The sequence below is a fragment of the Heteronotia binoei genome, chromosome 11 (assembly GCF_032191835.1).
Source record: "Heteronotia binoei isolate CCM8104 ecotype False Entrance Well chromosome 11, APGP_CSIRO_Hbin_v1, whole genome shotgun sequence".
Lineage (NCBI taxonomy): Eukaryota > Metazoa > Chordata > Lepidosauria > Squamata > Gekkonidae > Heteronotia > Heteronotia binoei.
Genome location: NC_083233.1, coordinates 42,130,291 through 42,151,898, shown reverse-complemented (window position 1 = coordinate 42,151,898; position 21,608 = coordinate 42,130,291). Strand labels below are relative to the sequence as shown.

The window sequence follows — 21,608 nt, the reverse complement described above, 5'->3', positions numbered from 1 at the left end:
GACAGTGTTTAGAGGTATAAAAATCCCACTTGCAAAGTGAAGGAGTTATTTGGGTTGGGTTTTTTTAACATATTAGAATACCATGATGAACCTGTAAGGCTATCTTTGGTCAACCTAGCTCTGCATCATCTAGTGTGACTAACACATCCTTTCCAGTGTCTCAGACATAAAAGTGTGCCAGAGATTGAAGCTGAAACCTTCTACATGCAAAGCAAATCTTCATTCATTAAATTGTAGTCCCTTCCCCATGATATAAAGCTCCTCATATCAAGTCCATCCATTGGCCTGTACAGCTCAGTCCTGGGGGTTTTTCTGACTGCCGGTAGCTCATCAGGGTCTCAGACAACTTCTGCATACAAAGTAGGTACACAGTTGCCGAGCTTTAGACGCTACTTAACTTAGATTCTAGCAGTGAGAACCACAATCTCCTCCAGATTTGTTTGTGTGTGTGTGTGTGCAGTGGAAAATGCTGTCTCAAGGCACAGCTGACTTATGGCAACCTCATAAGATTTTCAAGGCAAGAGACATTCAGAGATGGGTCTGCCATTGCCTCCCTTTGTGTCAGAACCTTGGTATTCTTTTGGTGCATTCACACTACACTAAATAATGCGTTTTACATCCAGATTTTTGCTATTCTTACACAGTAAAAAATCTGGATGCATTATTTGGTGTAGTATGAATGAACCTCTTGGTGGTCTCCCATTCAAATACTAGCCAGGGCTCACTGTCCCTGTTCAGCTACCAAGATCTGACAAGATTGGGCTAGCCTGACCTATCCAGGTCAGGGCATTTTTTGACTGACTGTAATAAATGTAGTAATGCTCGAAATAAGTGGATTACAGTTCATGTTCAAAAATGGACTCCAGTTTCAGACTGTAACTAAGTGGTAAGCTAACTGCGCTTACTGACTCTTGCAATGGTAAAACTTTCGGCTATGGCATTTAATAATATTTTATAATGTAACTGCCATATTTATAATCATGTGTTTTGCAACTTTTCTCTATTTGCTTATGGCCAATCTGTGAGCATTAATAATAAACAGAATGGAGACCATAGTCTTTACCAGCTGCTGTTTTACATTAGCCACACTGGCCTGATTTCATTTTGTCTGAAGGTCAAAACTTCTATCCCCCATTTCTGTACCCTGTCAGAAAACAAGAAATCACCACTCTGTTTTACCAATATGTGAAATCTGCAATGTCTTGTATTTGATTTTCCTTGCAGGACGTTCTTGGGAGACCTTCAAGGGTTCTGGCCAGCACAATGAAACTCCCTATTTCACTCGGAGGCTGCATGGCTTGGACCCATCTTTGGAATGGCCTGAGACAAAGAAACGATCCCTGCAATGAGAACCCTCCCTGGATTTGCCTCTGGCATAAGGCAGAGTAGGAATATATTGAACCATTCTTTTTCCTTTTTGCATATTTGTTATCTTATCTTCTTTAAAGTCCTTTTTAGAAGAGGAATCAAAGTGACCTCAAGAAGGGGGGAGAATTATTAGCATTTGTTTTCAGCTTTTCTTTTTACAACTCCATGTATTCCTCTACCATAATGAGGTCAACTGCCCCATGGTGTTTTATGCCCCCCTATTTTTTAAAATTTCGTTGTGGGTTCTGAAAGTGCTGAGTTATTTTTACTTCCTCTTGCACTGAATGAGAAAGTAAAATGACCATTTAATTGAAATTGACTAAAATTATATTTGTAAATTTTTCTCCCTGGAGACTCTGCTGCTGTTCCTGTTCTATTCCTGTACTGCCAAAGGGAAATACTTAATGAAGTATAGATTTATTTATTTTTTAAATCTTTGCAGCTTGCGTCACGTCACCCTCAATGAAACCACTAAGGTTATTTATTTCTACTACTGGGATTTATTTGACACACACACCCCCACACACACACACAAACACATTAGATTAGTAAAAAAACGCTTTTCTCTTCTTTGGAGTTAAGCCCTGCCTATCCCCACAAGAGTCCAGACAGCTAGCATTAAAAATCTCATAAAAGCAATAAAGAAAACCCATCAGATTAAAAAATAATGATACTAATAACAACCTAAGGCCCACCTAAAAATCTCAACAGCAGTAGCTGTTTCAATAAATACAAAATAAGCAACAGGAAAATTAAATTACCTTCAATATTGACAAAAAGCCATTTGAAAAGGAATTTCAAAAGAATTCCTTCTAAAAGAAAGCTAAGGGGAAGGTTGTCTTACAGTTGCAGGCACTTCATTTCACAGGGACAAAGCACAAGAAAAAGCTCAAGTCCAGGTACAAGACAAGTAAGCAAAATAAGTAGTAGCAGAAACATGGTTCACACCCTTCATACCTCCGTGAAGACCCATCTTGTCACGCTGTCCAAGTCTTTTAATATTGCAGTCTCCTTTGTGCCTTATACAGGATTAGAATAGTCAGCTTGCAGCGGCATTTTAAAGAGGGGTTTGGGCAAGGAACGACATCCCATCTGGAACTCCAACTGTGTTGGAGGGAGGGCACTCCGCAAAATCCCAGAGGCTTTGGGCACTTTCTGCCACAAGATGGAAACAGGTCATCAATTCCATCTTTCTACTCTGATGGGAAGCAGCTCTCTAAGGTCTCAAGCATAGGAGCCTTCCCAATTCCTGTTAGTGGAGATGCCAAGGAATGAATGTGGAATCTTCAGCAGGCAAAGTAAACACTCTACCACTGCCTGCCTTCCAAACTGACTGTACTCTTCTCCAGGAATAAGAGATCAGAAATGCTGCTTGAGTATATTCTCGGCACATCAGGGCTTTAGAGTAAAAAAGGAGGATTTTACTGAAGTTTAGATTCTTCTCAGTAAAGCACCAGTGTGAGCACACCCAACCAAAAACAGAGACCTGTCTCAAAGCTGAAAATTTTACTTGTTACGGCATACAACTCTCATCTGGAAACTCAAAAAATCCCTCATATTCAGATGAGATTTCCATATTGAAAATCAGAACTAATGGTTGGCCAACTGGTGGTCAAATCATTAACATTACTGGGAAAACAGAAAAATACTTTCATCACCAATAAGTTTGATTCTTAAGCCAACTAAACATTCATTAACTGCTATTGCAGAATAATGGAATTAACAGTATTCTCCTGTATAATTTTAACTTTTAAACTTGAAGGTTTCTAATATGTGAATGATTCCCCGCTTTTTCTCTTTGGCTTTCATCCTGGGTCCACCAGGGTCAGCCTACAGTTCCTATAAGAAAAAGGAAAGGGAGACTGCAAAAGCAAAAGCAACAATTTCTTTCTTTAAAAACCTCACTTTTTAAGTGGTTGTTACATTAAGCAGGCCAATTCTTCCCCTTCAAAGTTCAACTGAGTGGGTGGCCAGTAGGCAGAGCTTCACTTTGGGACTCTGTTTCCCCCTGTTTCCCCCTTGACTAATGAACAATATGAATATTTATTATTTTATCTTATGAATTTAATTTCTATCCTACCCTATCCATGAACAGGCTCAGGGCGAGCTATGGCACAGATGAGCTACCACTTCCACAGTGGGTGTTTGGTTTTGGGGTTTGTTTGTTTGATGCCTTCACAGGACACTTGGCAATCTAGCACCAGTCAACAGACTATCACGCCAATCCTAATTGAAACAGGAGAACCTTCCCAAGGAGTTCCTCCCTCTCTAGCCTCTGCTCTGTCTCTTATTTTGTTAGTGGGGGCTCAGTTGTCTTCATGGAGTGGGTCCAAAAAATTTAAAACACAAGGGAAAGGGCATAGTCTAGTCCCTCCCAGGCTGAACAAAACAGAAGGAGGGGGATGCCCATTTGACTGCTTCCTCTGTATTAAACACACAATTCTCTATACTTGGAAAACTAGTAAGGTAGAAAGCAAGTTAGGTTTAAACCTTCTTTGCTGGCATGCAAAATCATCGCTAACTCTCCTAACACATGAGCTATGACGCTGTAGGGTCAAGAAAAGATTCTACTATAAGCTTTCTGAAACAGCCCCAGAAACACCAGTTTAGTAAATGCATAGGAATAAGGCTCTGTATACCGGAGGGGAGGAGCACTGGGAACATAGCCTGAAATACCAGGCCAGTAGAAGGAATTTTACCAAGACAAGTAAAGAGAAAAAAGCAAATCAGGGGTGCTGGATTAAACCCTGTGGAGGCCCCTAGGCAGTTGAAATCTCAGGGAGGCCCTCACAAATCATCTCCTAATATCTCCTGCAGGCACCTTCTCAAAAGCCTCTTTGACAAAGCTGCAGGGGAGAGGCAGAGAGGGGCAAACTGGCCCAGGTTTAAAAGTCGTGGGGGCCCAAAGGCTGGTGCCTACTCATTCTATTTGTTAATCTGGCCCTAAAAACAGGGTATGGCCACTGCCTAACCCAGTATGATAGACAGCAGCCTCTCCTCTGGGCATTCTGACTTTGTCATGATGACCTCGACCATTTCCACATAACTTATTAGCTGTTCAATGCTGCTGGGAAATGGGTTTTTCTTCTGCTTCCCCACAACATTGTAGTGCATTTGTGCACCACTTGGGGCTTCCCCTGGCTTCTCCTCTTGAGCTTTCCCAACCCACTTTGCCCCACAGATTTGGGGAAGATCACAGCAAAGCCTGTATGGCTGCTGAGAAGGTAGGAATGTTCAAATTTTCCCAGCCCCACCCACATAAGCCTCTAGCTGTTTTCTGTTGTTGTTGTTGCAGAGATATACACAGAAAGATATATCTCTGCAATGAAAAGGGCTAGGAATTTACTACCCCCTGCCAGTCAAAGCTGTTAATTCAGAGACTGTAGTGTGCCTATTAATCTAACACTATATCAATATGCAGTTATTCAACTGCCATTTTAAAAAAAACACCCTGAAAATATCCTGGTTTTGTGGGGGGTGGGAAGAAGACATCCACAGCCAGGGATCAGGACAAGGAAATTATGCAAAAACATGCAGTGTTGGTGCTGAGCTGTATCGGAAGCTGCAGCAGTAAGAAGGAAACTAGGCTTGTATGTGGTGTTGGAAAATGCCATCAAGTTGTAGCCCACTTACCAAAACCCGACAGGGTTTTCAAAGCAAGTGACCAACAGAAGTGATTTACCATTGCCTGTCTCTGCACCATGACTTCCGGAGGTTTCCAAAGCCAAGCACTAACCAAGGCCGACCCTGTTGCACTTCCAAGATCTAACAAATTGGGTTGTTCCATGTGAAAAACACTCTAGCATAACAGAGAGCCTGAGGATATGGTAGACAGAATGGAATCCATTATTAAGGAGAGGGGGGGGGGGGAGTGAGAGAGAACCTTTGTGCATAATGAGAGAACCATGTGCATCACCCTTATGAAGAACTGATTTTTATACCCTGCTTTTCTGTACCTTTTGAGTAGTCTCAAAGTGGCCTACAATTGCCTTCTCTTCCTCTCCCCACAACAGGCACCTTGTGAGGTAGGTGGGGCTGAGAGTTCCAAGAGAACTGTGACCAGTGCCGGATTAAACCCTGTGGAGGTCCCTAGGCAGTCAAAACCTTGGGAGCCCCCTCACAAATTATCTCAGTCAGAGCACCAGTCCTGCCGCCTGCAGGCACTTTCCCAAAAGCCCCTTGGACAAAGCGGTGAGGGAGAGGCAGAGAGAGGCAAACTTGCCAATGACACAGCAGTAGCCACACCAGGCAAGTCAGGCAAAGAGCGGCTCAGTTGCTGGCTGCGCATGCAGGCTGGGAGAGCTGCAAGCAGGGGAGAAACCGGGAGGGGGCAGCCAGTCTGGGCTCCTAAAGTCATGGGGGCCCATAGGCCACTGCCTACTTAGCCTAATTGTTAATCCGGCCTTGACGGTGACTGGCCCAAGGTCACCCAGCAGGCTTCATGTGGAGGAGGAATGGGGACTCAAAGAGGCCACTGCACTACCCCACACTGACACCGTGCTACAACCAGATACGCATGATCCCTATGCAGAAATGCCTCCAACCAGCACTGATACTGATCTTGCTGTTCAGGCTGTGGGTGTTTGCCAATCCTGCTCTACCCTCAGCTGACTCGCATGGTTTCTAAAGGCATAGGCGCGAACAGATATATTCTCAAGCACCCCAGATGCACAAATCTCTGCTTACTGATCCTTCAAGATGTTGTTTGCGCGCATTAACATTTATGAACCGTTTAGGGGCATGCAGAACACATGGACTGAAGCCACACGCCTAGCTGCCACGCTGCAGCTGCTTGTTCTATATCAGGAATCTCCAATAGAGAACTGAGAGCTGCTGCAGAGTAACTGCTCATGAGTCCCTAGAAGACCCAAGAGAAGATTGCAAAAAGGTCTGTTCTAGGCTTTCATAGCACTTCCCCCCACCCCGTGCTGCATAGCGGAGAGCTACATTTCTGGTGCACTTCCAAGTCCGTGCTTTTTTCTAGGACAGAAGAAAACTTGGTAATGTGTATACGAGTGGAGGGATAAACTCAGGAAATTTTTCATTATGCAAAAGCAGCTCTGATGAAAGAAAAGGTAAGCAACCCCCTGCTTTATATTCTCTCAAATGCCCTCCTGCTTTAAAGAGACCCCCACACATACAAACCCACACTGTTCTTGATTTTTACTGGGCAAGCAACAGCGTGGGGGCTGGTAGAGAGAGGCCGTGCTGTCCAAACCAAGCTTCCAGGAAGCTTCCATCTGCTGAGTATTTAGGCAACAAGAGGGAGTGGGACTGAACTGGCAGGGTGAGGAATTAAAAGATGACTGGAAGCTGGGGGCGGGGGGGGGGGAGGGGGAGTTAAAGCCATCAAACTTCTAACAGGATTGTGCAAGCCTTTGTTGTTCCCCCACCCACAGAGGTGATTTTTAAAGCAGAACTGCATCCCCCACACCTACCCCGGCACTATACAAGATAGAGGGTTACACCATACTTTGCTGCCCATGATGCCCTGGGTTGAGGGAGGGGCGTCCACAAATGTGCTCGCCATAGGAGAGTACAATCTTTTTATTTTAGTAAGAGCGCCAGCCTTTCTCTGGGACTGGGCCTCCCATCTTTGTGCAGAGCTTTTTATTTATTTAGTAGGCTTATATTCTCCTTTCCCGTAAAGAGGCTTTGGAGAGGAGAGGGGCATATCTCAGTGCCTTTAAGTCCCTGCAAGGGGTGGAGATTCGGAAAACAAGCCCTTGCCCACTCCTGCTGTGGTCCTGAGAGGGGCTCCGATGTGCTCAGAGTGCCTCTGAAGCTCAGCATAAGATCATAGTGCAGATTCCTCCCCTCTGTCTCAGAGGGAGACTCATGGGCCAGGGGAGCACTAGTTCTGGCTGGCGACCAAGGCAAGGCAAGATTTGTAGACTCCTGCAATGCACCACTAAAGAGAGAGGAGCTACAGCCTAAGGGCAAAAAACAGAAAGGCAATGCTATGTGTTCATGCTGCTGAGAAAGTATAACAACTTTGTTTCTCAACAAGGCTCTTGTTTCCAGAGCTAACCCTGAGCAATTACATTCTGTCCCTCGCTTAGTGACTTAAATTCATTTTTTTCTGTGGAATATTGTGCATCCAAAATGCTGGGAGTGGGAAGCTTTTAAGAGCCATATATGAAGTCCCATTTGGGAAACTACCCTGTATCCACCAATCCCACCCCAGGTTTTACTGGGGGGGGGGAGGATTGCTCAGTGGCATGGTGCATGCTTTACAATACCAAGATTCAATCCCTTGCACCTTAAGCTGATTGTACTTGGGGCAGTAAAGCCTCTGACACTGGCTGGCTGAACTAAAGCAATGGCTCAGAGCATTCATAAACCTCCCAACTTCTCAGGGGGGAAAAGCAGGCACAGACCAACTATGGTAAAGGAGGAAGGAAGAAGTCAGTTTCACTGTAATAAAAGCTCAAGGACAAAAGCCATTTCATGGGGTAAGCTGAACAGCAGCCTTGAAAAGCAGTGATCTGAAGAAGCCGAGAGTGACAGAGAGAAGGCTTTGAACAAAGAATGAGCCAAGGCAGAAGTAGGGGTGGGGCAAAACAACATACGGGCCCCAGGTCAGAATGCATGGGGTAGAAAAAGGTCTCTTGGGTGGGGCTGAGACTTGGGAAGCCACAGGATTGCTAAATCTAGCTGGGGGAAAGTGATGGACCAACAGGAGAAGGCAGCTTAACTGTGCCGTTTAACTGAATTTCCATGGAAAACAGGTCTGATTTGCTTTTGTTTTCATTTCAGAATGGATGTCGACACTGCCTTCAGACCAAAACATCAAAAACCACTTTGCTGACTTTATTACTCTACTTCAAGAGAGGGAATTTGACACAAAGCAGTAATTAAAAATAAATTTAAAAAACCCGCCACCACAAGCCATTTACATTCTTTCACGCTTAGTAACTAAGGAGTTTGTATTCCAGGAAGATTTTCTTCACAGAGGAGTTATTTCCATTGGGAAGATGTTATTTTAGTTCAGAGATGCACTTGCACAAATGCATCAAGGATCCAGCTACCAAAAGTCAGAACTCCCACCCATTCCTGAAACATCTTTGGACAGGAAGTTTCATTGATGTGTGCAAGAATTCATAACTGCACTCAGGAAATGGCCTGATCTAACAACGCTTAGTTAGCTTACAGAAGTGCAAGACTGATGCATTTATTTTGGGAACTGCAAGAGGATCTTTTGGTAAATTAGGGTTTAATTTCTTGTTTTCATTCTATCCCTGCAAGATCTTCTATAGTTTCACAAGACCTATAAAGCAAGCTTTTGCCTGAGAACAGTGACAGTTGCTGAGCTGGCACCTCCCCCTCTATACCCTTTTCAAGGGTCTCCCCGCCTCCCCCCCCCCCATCATGAAGCATCTAAAATCTGGACTTCATTATTTAAATAAGACACCATTGGGATTTGTTTTTAGCTGAACTGATTTTATTGGCTCAATGACTGTATTTTCTATATCGTTGTACATTGCCTAGAGCCCTGTACTAGCTAGGATGGAGCAATTCAGCAAGTTGAATTATTATTATTGATTGTTCTTGTTTCTTTTCTTGGATAAATATTTATCTTGCATTTTGTTTTATCTGCCCTACTAAAATGGCAAGAAACAAGTGGAGGGAAGAGAAAAGACTGCAAGAATCCTGTGAATTAGGCGAGGTTGAGAAAGTTTTCTGACCCAGAGATTTGCATCCAGGTCTCCTCAGAGGTCACCTAGAGATAAATAAGGAGCCACAGACAACACCCAGCTCTATGTATCTTTAATGGAGGAGCCAGCTGGGTCTGTAGAAGTTCTGAATAGGTGCCTGAACGTGGTACTGGGATGGAAGAGGACAAATAAAACTGAAGCTCTACCTGGACAAGACTGAAATGCTGTTGGTCAATGGGAACACTGCTCAAGGACTGCAAAGTAAGCCTGAGCTGGAAGGAATTGAACTCTCTAAAAGAGCAGATTTGTAGCTAACAGATAATGTTGCATCTTGGTCTACAGTTGGAGGCCTAGATTTTTCCATGGCACGTAGTGTATTTTATCAGCCTTGGCTTTATATACCAGCTATGGCTGTTCCCCAACATACATCACCTGGCCACAGTGATCCATGTTTAGTTCACATCCATGCTAGGTGACTATAATTCCCTTTACATGGAGTGACCCTTAAGAAATGTCTAGAAACAAACTAGTCTAAAATGCAGCAATCAGGCTACTATTTGAGAGGGGTGTGTGTGTGGATACGAGGATCAAATTAATACTTTCTGGAAAGATTTGCACTGACTGCCAGTTTGTTGCCAGTCACAATCCAGCACTCTCTTCCTTACCTATAGGGCCTCAATGATTTGGAGCTGGGGTACTTGAAGGACTGCCTCCTTCCATACTATGAAGCCCACCTGTTCAAATGCCCCGCCTGGGTCAAAGCAGTCTCTCTCTCTCTCAATAAATAAATAATAGCGATATCACAGCCCTCGCTGTTATGGACTTGCAGAATATGGAGACCCTGGAAATGCTAGCCCTGGAAATTAACTAGCCAGACCTACTTTCTCTGTGTCAAAGGATGGCACAAGCAGCACTTCTGGCACCCTACTAACTAGACAGAATGGTTACATGCTCTGGCTAAGTGGACAAACCATAAGACAGAAAGAAAACCAAAGCAGCAAGAGCTTTGCAACAACTCCAGAAACCTCAACCTGGGTAAATAAGTCTAGATTAAACTATAACTAGGTTCTCCCTTTGTAATGTCAAGGAAGGTAAAGATGGAGCTGCAGCAAGAAACCTGCAGAAAGTCAACACCGCTTAGACGATCCATCCAGTAAAAGACAGCAATGCAGCATCCCCAGCTACAGAGTAAAGCCTACATCAAACAAGTCTCTGCAAGAAATGAAATTGCCTGTTGGAAGTATATAAAAAAGGGGGGGGAGGCAATGCCTGAAACTTCCAGGGCAGCTGTATGCGGCCCTAATTCATTACTCTTTCTTGAGCAACTCACTGCTTTTGATACTTTCTCTTTTTTGACACTGCCCCTCCTGCCCAAACAAGCTGACAAGGTGCTCAGCCCAGTTTCCACATCACATAACTGCAGTTGCAAAATAGGTCGTAAGAAAAGACAATGTAACCCCCCTCCCCCAGCACACACCCTAAACATCTAAAGTGATATTTTGGAGAACAGATTAAAGGCTTGACTACAAAAAAATTTTTTGCTGGATCCAACATAGACAACTAAGCCCACCACCCTACTTCCAACTGTGGTGAGCTCATATGCGAGGCAGGACAGCAACAGGCCACGGCTGCACAGGAGAAGGCGAAATCCCAGCAGGAACAAAACCACTGCGCCAAAACGGCTCTTATTCATGACAGCAAAAGGGAACCCCCATGTCCAGAGATAGTCTATCTCTGCCAACCAGATGGCAAAGACGGGGGAGGGGGGGAAGAGGGGTGTCATCAGTGATCCTCTGACTCATCTCAAATGAACTAGAAAGTTAGTCCTCAGCTGGATCCAGCCAGGCAGGTTTTAATTCATAAGCATCCAAGTGTGTGCCATAGCTTTGGTCTTAACTTGGCACATCCAACCCCTTGTGCCATCGCCTTCATCACCGTCTCACATGCACAAAAGCTGCAGAAGCCACCTGGTGAGTGAGCTGCGGGTCCATCCCCAGGCGCTCCTGGCTGTCTGGGCAGGAGGAACAAAAGACCAGGAGCCAGCGGCCAATCAAACGCCATCTTCCGCCAGCCCCTTTTCTGCAGCCCCGGGGACGAGCGGCTTACCTGCCAGGGTAGCCAACCTGCTGAGTCAAAGACAGACAGCGCAAAAAACCCTGCTTTTATGGTGGATGGAAAGGCAGCACAGAAACCGGGGGGGGGGGCAGTATTTGCGCCTCAAGACGCGCGCTTGGACATGGTGGTTTCGTTTTGGTGCACTCGGTGAGGTGGGTGGGCGCGGAGCAAGAAAGCAGCTCAGCAGCAGAGCCTGTCGGCCTCTGCAGGCGTTGGGGGCGGAGAGGCGCCTCCGAGAGGGAGCCCGTCTCGGGCGGGCGAAGAACGCGGGCGAGCGACTGGGCTACTTACAAAGCGGTTGATCGTCCGGCGCAGCATCGTGGGGCTGCCGCAGCTTCTCGCCGGAGCGGGCGGGAGGGGGGGGGGGCCTTGCAGGTTCCCTCCACGCGAATGGCACGATCCGGAGCCCCCCTCCCAGCCTTGGCGGTGGGGACACTGCGGCGGCGGGCGGGCTGGCTTCCCCCGCCCCCAGCCCCCCGGTCACCGGCGCGCCGTTCCCAGTCGCATCGTGCCCCCTCTTCCCGTTACGCCGCAGCAGCCCGCGGCTGGGCGCTCTACAGGAAGGCGTGGGCGGGCAGGCGGGGCGGCTCCCTGGCGGAGCAGGCAGGCGAGCGGCGGGAACCCAAAGCGCTGGAGTTGTCCCTTTTTCTGCTTCCCGTTGCCGGCAGCGCCAGAAAGGCGGCAGAAAGCGCGCAGCACTCCCGACCTCTCCACGCCAAGAATGCCCGCCTTCTCCCCAGACGCACGTGGCCCGCAGCCCGCCTCTTGCCTGTTTCAGTCGAGGGCCCACGAGCCGGTCCTGCCCTGCCCCGCCGCGCTCCCTTCCCCTTCGCCTCTCTCCAGCGCCCCCCTCCCCCTGCTTTCGCTGGCACTCCGGGGGCGGAACCACGGCTTCTCTCCACCCCGTCCCGAGAGCAGCCTGGGAGGTGTAGTATTGGGGCCGGGCCTCGGGCCGAGCTCGCGTTAGAGCCTGCCTGTTGCTGCCCCCACCCCGGGTCCGTTCAGCTATCCAAGCTCTGGCTCTTTATCCCCGCAGCCTGTTGTGGCAGAATGGCGCACGGGAGAGCACCGGCTGGGCTTTGAGCCTTTACCATTTACTGATCGCTCCGCTGAGGATCTGAAAGTCATCGAACTTTAACAAGGAAAGTTCAAAGGGAAACTGGTGCGAAAGTGAGGGATGAGAATTGCATAAAAAGGGTTAACGGATTTAAACGCAGATAGACGCCTTCCGCAGCAGCTACATGAGTTAAACAACTGGTTTAACACGTAGGCTTCCCTAAATGTATTGCACCATGGCCAAAAGAAAAAAATAGCCCTGTTAAAGTTGGATGTTTATAAAGCCTTTGATACTCTTTCACATGAATTCTTGTGGCAAATATTAAAGAAGATAGGTTTAGAGGAACGGTTCTTACACGCTATACAGGAAATATACAACGGAGGTAAGGCCAAAGTTAGAGTCAACACTGACCACTCACAAGCGTTCCCAATTCAAGGGGGGGTAAGACAAGGCTGCCCACTATCCCCGCTTATATTTATAATAGCTATAGAGCAACTGGCAGAGCGAATTAGGAATGCCGGGAGAATAGAGGGGTATAAGTCAGGTATTGAAGAAATGAAAATTAATTTATTTGCGGATGATATCATAGTAATTATGTCTAACCCAAAAGACGGAGTTAAAGAGATTAAGATAATTTTAGATGATTTTGAAAAGTGTTCAGGGCTCGGAGTGAATATGGCAAAATCAGAAATTCTATACCTTAATGTTAATAGAGAGGAAAAACAGGAAATAAATAGGATTACGAATATAGGAATGGGAGCCAAGAGATTAAAATATTTAGGGATAGTCCTCGAAAAAAATATAGACAAAATGATAAAGGAGAACTATGGTAAAATATGGAAGAAAATAGAGAGGGATATGAATAATTGGAATCATAAAATACTAGGGATATCATCTAGAATAAGATCTCTTAAAATGTTCATGATACCAAAGTTAATGTATTTATTCCAAACCTTACCCTTAGGTTTGAGGGAAAATCAAATTGAACAATGGAATAAAGCAATCAAAGAGTGGATTTTTAATAATAAAAACAGTAGGTTTCATAAGAGAATTCTATACAACCTTAAATCAGAATTAGGCTGGGGAATCCCAAATTTAAGTAAATATTATGAGGCCTTCCAACTAAGAGCGTTACTAGATTTGAGTGAGGATAAGGTACAGAAGTGGATCAATTTCGAGAATGCGGTCAACAGTGGCATTGGAAGATTTGGATTTTTTTCCACAGTGTCGACAAAAGATCTAAAATTAGCTATAGGGCCCAGAAGAGCAGCATTAGAAACCTGGATGAAATGGTACCCACAGTGGCTAGGGAAGGTTTCAAGGTGGAGCCCCCTAGAAGCTATTGTTAAGGAGGTGCATGCTATAAAATGGTGGGAAAGGCTTAAAAACAAAGGCTATTTTAGAGTGGACGATATGTTTAGGGGTGGTAAACTAAAACCCTTACAGGAAATTATAGAAGATTTAGGTAATCAATACTGGTTAATCATAGCAGGCTTGCACAAGAGTGTTAAGACGATCAGTGAAAAGGGAGAGCTTTGGCTAGACACTCCAATGGAAGAGATATATAAGGTAATGCCCAAACAAAGGAAGGGTCTAGTGGGGTTAATATACAGAAAAATGATTTCAAATAAAGATAAAATAATAGTACATTTACAAAAGATTTGGAGTCATGAAGGTCAGTTAACAGAGGGGTTGGCTGGGAAAATCTTGGATGGTCTAGAAAGGATTAAAGTAACCAAATTTAAAGAACTGGAACATAAATTTTTCACAAAATGGTACAAAACTCCCGCACAAATAGCCAATATATTTCCAGGAGTGAGCTCCAAGTGCTGGCATTGCAAACAATTTAAGGGTTGGTTTGCACATATGTGGTGGGAGTGTGAAGAGGTTAAACCCTTTTGGAGGGAAATTATTCAATTTATTAAGAAAGTCTGCAATGTACCATTAACCATTGGCTTTAATATGATGTTGTTAAGTACAATAGGAAGTCCAGCACTAAGTAGACCCATGCAAAACCTTGTCAAGGCAATGATATTAGCGGGGAAGGCGGTCATCGCTTTGGGGTGGAAAGATAAAAGTAAATGGTCAATAGAAATCTGGCACAGCTATTTGTTTGATTACATACAGTCTGACATCGTGGCAACAATAAACAAGGATTCCACGTGGGAAGATAAAGCCAAGGAAATCGAGACCAGATGGAACCCTTATTTAGAGTGGATCTCAGGAGAAACAAGGAAGGACATTCAGTGGAAGATCAGGACTCTGTGCCCTTGGCTGAGGGGAAAAGACTAAGAGAAGACGGGGAGGGTTGGGGGGGGGAGGGTTATTTGTAATTTCAACATCCATATGCTGTAATGGCCAATTGTACTAAAGTCAATAAAACATAAAAATATTTATTAAAAAAATAATAATAATAATAAAAAAAAAAAACATGTAGGCTTCCCGGCCAGTTAAGGTTGCTGTGGATGTTTATGTAGTATTTACTAGGCGTAAGGCCCGTCGTGAAGAAAAATACAACGGGCTCTAGAAGAAAGCTCTGGGCGAGTGCCCCCCCCTCGTCTTCCCACCCAAGTGAATTTACTCTCCCCCCCCCCTTCCTCAAGGGGATCTGATCTCTGCCATCTGGAGAGCAGCTGTAATCCTAAATGATCTCCAGCCCTCACCTGGAGATTGGTGACGGTGGTTCCCCAGGAGGAAGTAGCATCGTACCATTCTCTGCGCTTGTGTAATGGGATCTTTCCCTTAAGAGAACTGTCAAAATAAACCAGGCAGATGTCCCACTGGCAATGTTTATTAAAAATAATGAAGCAACTAACACAAACACACTCAAAACATGTAAACTAACTGAGGAAATTATGGAGGAGGAGAAAGCAGTTTTGGGGAAGGCTATACAATTATCAGTCTCAAAGAGGGAGGTCCACAGAGGCAGCAGTGAAATGACCAGTGTTTCATGGAGAAAAGTAGACCCACACACAAGTAGGGGTGTGTATGTATGGGTCCCAGAACACAGGGCAAAATGCTCTCTGGAGTAATTTGACATGACTTCCCCCAAAACAATACCTTGATGGATTTTTTGAAGGTGGACAATAATTTGGGAAGACACTTGATGGGTTTATCTGAAGTCAACTATAGATGTTAATGGTATTTGACCCTCTAAATACCCAATGAAAAAAGCTACCATGTTTTATGAATAGTGTTGTGTTGCTTGAGTAGGGTAAATGGGCGAGGGGAAGTGAGGCTGCATATTGACCAGATTAGTTCAAGATGAGGCAAGATATTTTTGGGAAACCCATTTCCCTAAATTATGCATCTCTCTGGGGCATGGAGGGGGCCATTAGTCAGTCAGCGGCAAAGGCAGTAGCCAGCTCCCCTATTGTATTGCCCCTATGCATGGAAGTTCCACAAAACTATCCTGGCTAATATTCTCTGATAGACATAACAGGTAGCCTCTCCCCTTGTGAGACTTTGGGAACCATCCTTTGGAAAGAAGGGGATGCTTCCTTCCCCTCTCTTATTTAAATCATTGCAATTCTTTCTCAGAAGCATCCGTATTTTGAGCCAGCTCCTGGATTCATTTAGACTGCCAGAGTCAGCCTCTGCAAACTGTTGTTTGCTGGCTCCACACATAGTTCCTTGCCTGCCCTTAGAAACAATTCAATGGAACCACAAATTCTGTACTGAATCATTGGCTTGAATCCTGCCTAGAATTTCAGTGCTTGCACGTGGTGGGGGTGGATTTTCACCACAAGACAGTGTCTGCTTTTCTTGCTCCTATGAAAATTCCAGGTGGATCCAAGCCATTGTGACAGATACAATAAATTATTATCACATATGCAACAGCAGAGTATTGTGTTATATTAAGACTAACATATTTCTACCTAGTATATACCATACCATACCATACCATAGACCTTTATTGGCATTAATATAAGAATACAGTATACTTTCAAACCAACAGTAACACTATAGAATATAATAAAACCGTAAAAAAACCCAGCAAAAGTTAAATGACATAAAATAGCTGTGGGCTATGCATGAGTAAAAGCCTCTCTGATTTGGATCGCAAATCAAAGCAAGCAACGTGAGTAGTGACAAAGTTGTGTTTCCCGTGGTGTAAAAAGCGAACCTTGGCATTGTCAGAAAGGCCTTGATGGTCAGAGAGCAGAGCATCTAGGTATCTTGTTTGTGGACTGCTATAGAAAGGGCAGTCCAGAAGAACATGAGGGACCGTTTTGATGACTCCTTGGCTACAAGGGCATCGTCTAAGATTGCGGGGGATTCTGTGGTATCTTCCGGAGAGGATGGCCGACGGTAATGCGTTAAATCTAGCCAGCACGAGTGCTCTTCTTTGGTGAGGATCAGTTTAAAAAAGGAAATAGGGAGCTAAAAACTCTGGTTTCTCTTTAGATTGCATAAATCTTTCGCCTTTTACCTAGTATATATATTTTATCCTACTTTTCCTCCAAGGCACTCGGGAGAACATACATAATTCTCTCCTCCTTCCTTTTATTCTCAAAAATACCCTGTGAGATAGGCCAGGCTAGGGTTGCCAGGTCTGTGTTGGAAAATACCTGGAGACTTTGGGGGTGGATCTGGGAGATGCCAGGGTTTGGGGAGGGGAGGGGACTCAGCAATGTCATAGAGCAGGCATATCCAACTTCAAACAGGTTGTGATCTATTTTTTCCGGACAAAAGTGCTGGTTATCTACCACCATGAAAATTAAGTTTCAAATTAGATTTTAACCCACCAAAGTTGGGTTCCGCTGCCCCCCATTTACAATGCACCTTCTGGCATTTACTGGTAAGCAAAATAAGCAAAAACAAAGGGAGATGAAGATCCAGAAAGAACTGCGCATAGTTTTTCTTAATTTTTTATTGTTATAACTTTCTTTAACTGTCTTAATAACTTTAACTTTTATTGAGTAATTTGTGTTAAATGTAGATCAAGTATTGACCCAGGCTGATCTTGCGCAATCTTTAAAACTTTGCTCTTGCCAATTAGTGAGATGTCTGAGTCTGCATTTCATCCACCAGCTTTTTGAAGTTGGGTGAATATTGCATGAGGGCCAGTCTCAGGGAATTCTGGAGATGTTCATCTGTCATGTTGGAACGCTGTGTACTCTTTGTCATTTTCAGATGGGAAAATGCAGATTCACACAAATAAGTTGAACCGAAACAGGAGTGTACAGCTTCACTGCATCTTTTCAAGTTGGGAAATTTGTCTTTAGGCACTAGCTCCCAAAATGATTCTTGCTCAGCACGGGTCTTGAGAAAAATGTCATTTTTAAGGGTTACTATTTCGTTTTCAAGAGATGCCTTGTTCAGTGAGTGATTTTTACTGATAACAGCTACAGTTTCCTTAATGTCCATATCTGCTTTGAATGGGTATGGCAAGTACTCCACAACTTTTTCAATTCTTTGGAAGTCACAGAATCTTTTTTCGAATTCCTGTATAACAGAGCAGATTTCTGTCACATACTTCTCGTTCTGAAAAACAAAATTTGGATATTGTCCCAGATGGTCCTGCGTATTAGGAAAATGATCAAAAGTGTTGTTTGCAAGGTCAGTCATCATTAGCTCATATTTGCTCTTGTAGGATGAAACTGTACTCATCATCTTGCCAATGCATTTGTTTTTACCTTGTAGTTCAATGTTCATATCACTTAGTTCGCCTGTAAAGTCAGCGAGAAATGCCAGATCACATAACCACTCCTCATCTTCCAGCTCTGCTTTGTCATCTCGCCTCTCCTTCAAAAACCTTATTTCATTTAGCAAATCACAAAATCTTTGCAGAAATTTGTGCCTACTTAGCCACCTTACACCTGTGTGCAAAATGATTTCCGCTGCCCCTTCATCAAGAGTAAGATTGAAAAGCCGTCTTTGAAGTGATCTTCCACGAGCTGAATTTACAGTTTTGAAAGTGATGTCCATGACAATCTTTGTATTGAGTCTCTTGCTTGCCAAAACTTTCTGGTGAATGATGCAGTGGTAAGAAAGGAAATCTGGAAAGTTGTCATGTGGTCTACACAGGCCTATGAAACCGTTAACCTCACCTGTCATTGCTCTTGCTCCATCAGTAGTGATGGAAACAAGCTTATGCAATGGAAGATTACACTTTGTCACAAAAGAATGGAAAGAGCTGAATATTTCCTGACTGGTAGTTCTCCCTTTTAAAGAAATCATTCCAAGTAGTTCTTTTTTAATACTGAAGTCTTCAAAAACCATCCGGATAAAGACTAGTAATTGGGCTATGTCTCTTATATCTGTAAATTCATCCAGTTGGAGTGGGAAAGCAACACAAACTGAAACATCCTCCAACAATTGTTCAGTTGTGTCTCCACACATCTTTTCCTATTTGCCACATGATGGTGTTTCTTGACAATTGTACATCTTGAACAGCAGCTATGATCTCTTTATTATTCTTCTCTCTCTCGGCTTGGCTTCGCGAACGAAGATTTAAGAAGGGTGCAATAGTCCACGTTTGCTGCAGGCTCGCTGGTGGCTGACAAGACCAATGTGGGAAAGGCAGGTCCGGCCACAGCCGCTGCAGGGAAAAGTCTGATTTGGGGTTGGTCCTGTAGCAGTGCAATTCTTCCTCAATCTCCTTTTGTCCTCAAGACCAGCTATCGTGCGTTCTCAAAGGAAGAGACAGCCTGGTGGATGGTGTGCCTCCATGCTTTGCGATCTGAAGCTAGGTCAGACCACTGGTGATGGTTGATGTGACAGGTGCTAAGGGATTTCTTCAAGGAGTCCTTGTACCTCTTCTTTGGTGCCCCTCTAATTTGATGGCCGGTGGAGAGTTCGCCATACAGGGCAATCTTGGGAAGGCGGTGGTTTTCCATCCTAGAAATATGCCCTGCCCAGCGCAGCTGCGTCTTCAACAGCAGTGCCTCGATGCTGGTAACCTCCGCCCGCTTGAGGACTTCAGTGTTGGTCACAAAGTCACTCCAGTGGATGTTGAGGATGGTGCGAAGGCAGCGCTGATGAAAGCGCTTAAAGAGTCGCAGGTGATGACGGTATAAAACCCACGATTCGGAGCCGTAGATGAGGGTTGTCATCACAACCGCTTTGTAAGCATTGATCTTTGTGCCTTTTTTCAGATGCTTGTTGCTCCACACTCTTTTGTGCAGTCGGCCAAATGCACGGTTTGCCTTTGCCAGCCTGTTGTCAATCTCCTTGTCGATCTTGGCATCTGAGGAGATGATGCACCCCAGGTAGCTGAACTGCTGGACTGTCTTCAGAACTGATTCACCCACAGTGATGCAGGGAGGGTGATAATCTTCCTGGGGTGCAGGCTGGTGGAGAACTTCTGTCTTCTTCAGACTAACTTCTAGGCCGAATATCTTGGCAGCCTCTGCAAAGCAGGACGTCATATGCTGCAGAGCTGATACCGAGTGGGAGACGAGTGCAGCATCATCAGCAAACAGTAGCTCTCGGATGAGTTTTTCCATTGTCTTGGAGTGTGCCTTTAGTCGCCTCAGGTTGAACAGGCTGCCATCGGTGCGATAGCGGATGTATACACCATCCCATCGTCATCATCTAGATCTACTGCGGCTCTTTGAAGCATCATGCTAAAGAAGATCGTAAAGAGAGTTGGCGCGAGAACGCAGCCTTGCTTTACACCTGTGCCTATTGGGAAGGGCTCCGAGAGGTCGTTGCAGTGTCTGACTTGGCCTCGCTGGTCTTCATGTAGCTGGATGATCATGCTGAGGAACCTTGGGGGACATCCTAAACGTTCCAGGATTTGCCACAGACCTTTCCTGCTAACGGTATCGAAAGCTTTGGTAAGGTCGACAAAAGTCACATACAGAGCCTTGTTCTGTTCCCTGCATTTCTCTTGGAGCTGCCTGAGAACAAATACCATGTCGGTGGTGCTCCTGTTAGCTCTGAAGCCGCACTGGCTCTCTGGGAGGAGTTCTTCTGCAATGGTGGGCACCAGTCTGTTCAGGAGTATTCTGGCAAGGATTTTGCCTGCGATGGAGAGCAGGGTTATCCCCCGGTAGTTGGAGCAGTCTGATTCTTATTATTCTTAAATCCTTCAAAAAGATTGTCTGCTGCTTCAAGAAAACAATCTTTTACAAATTCTCCTTCATTGAAAGATTTGCATTTCTTTGTGATCAGGTTGCTGACCTTGAAGGATGCCATGGTTGCATTGACCGAATGTGACCTTGGCTACGCCATCAACTGTTGCTGTGCAGCCAATTTAGATTTAAGTTCTTTGAGCTTCAGTTTACAAATTTCACTTTTGGGTGGAAAATCAGCATCAAACTTATTGCTATGAAGAGCCTTATAATGACACTCCAGATTACCCTTTTTTGGCAAGGATACAGCGGCGTTACAAAGTAGACAACAACACTTGTCTTTCATCATGATGAAGTAGTCCATTTCCCATTCATCATGAAAGTGGTAGGCTTTGCTCTTCTTTGGGACATTCATCTTTGTTATACTGGGGTGGCTGGGGTGCTAAGTTAACACTGGTTGAATCTGGTCCAAAACTGTCACTGTCCCAAAGTATTAAAGATCAACAGGAACTGAAGACCTCTGGATGATGCCAAAACCACACATGCAGTTCTAAAAGTAAAAATAAGAATTCCTCATACTGGCACCAATAATTAAATACCACCACACCAAAAAATCATCAAAACCCCCCAAACACCTGTCCAGCAAACCATGAGACCAAGTGGGGCTGGTGATTTACCTCTGACCCCTCCGCAATCTACTGGTAGATCACAATCTACCTGTTGAACATGCCTGCCATAGAGTCCACCCTTCAAAGCAGCCATTTTCTCCAGTGAAGCTGATCTCTGCCTGCTGGAGATCAGTTGTGAAAGTAGATTTCCAGGCCCCACCTGAAAGCTGGCAACCCTACCAAGGAGTTTGGAGAAGCTGGTTAGACTCAAAACAGCCCTGTGAGGTAGGCTAGGACAAAGGCATCCAATCAACCTTCTAACTAAGCAACTATTTATGTTTCCCACTTTATTTACTGGAGGGGGGGCTTATCCTTTTCTTGTCTTGAAGAAAACATGACTGTAGACATACTACCAGGCCTTGAATTCAGCAGAAGCTCACAGGAGCACAGCTCCTGAACCTTTGTGAGGGTTCCCCCTCTTCCTCCTCACCTACCTTGTCCATTGAATAGTAGATGCAGCTGCGTAACAATCCTGCATTAGGAGAGCTGGAAGCCAGCCAGCCACCAGGGGCTGCCATGCCCCCAGCAGTCCTCATTAACCCCTGGAGAAGCCCGCACCACCCTTTCTTATGTGATTTTGGGCAGTGGGTGGCTTGCTGGCCTTTTGACTGGGGGTGTGGCCCAAGAGACCCCCAGGCAATCAAGGCCTGCTTGGGCTAGCTGGATCTCTAGCCAGCCCAAGCAGGCCTCACTCGACCAGGGCTCTTTTCTTGCATCGGTT

The 21,608-nt window shown here is 45.0% G+C and overlaps 1 protein-coding gene across 1 annotated transcript in view; it reads right to left on the bottom strand.

Moving 5' to 3' along the window:
- Positions 1–11,770, bottom strand: part of ATP11C (ATPase phospholipid transporting 11C) — a 114,453-nt gene extending 102,683 nt beyond the window's left edge. The window contains exon 1 of the mRNA XM_060249880.1: positions 11,433–11,770. Coding sequence (XP_060105863.1) covers positions 11,433–11,459 — 27 coding nt within the window. The 5' untranslated portion in view covers positions 11,460–11,770. The remainder of the gene's footprint in view (positions 1–11,432) is intronic.
- Positions 11,771–21,608: the final 9,838 nt, after the last annotated feature.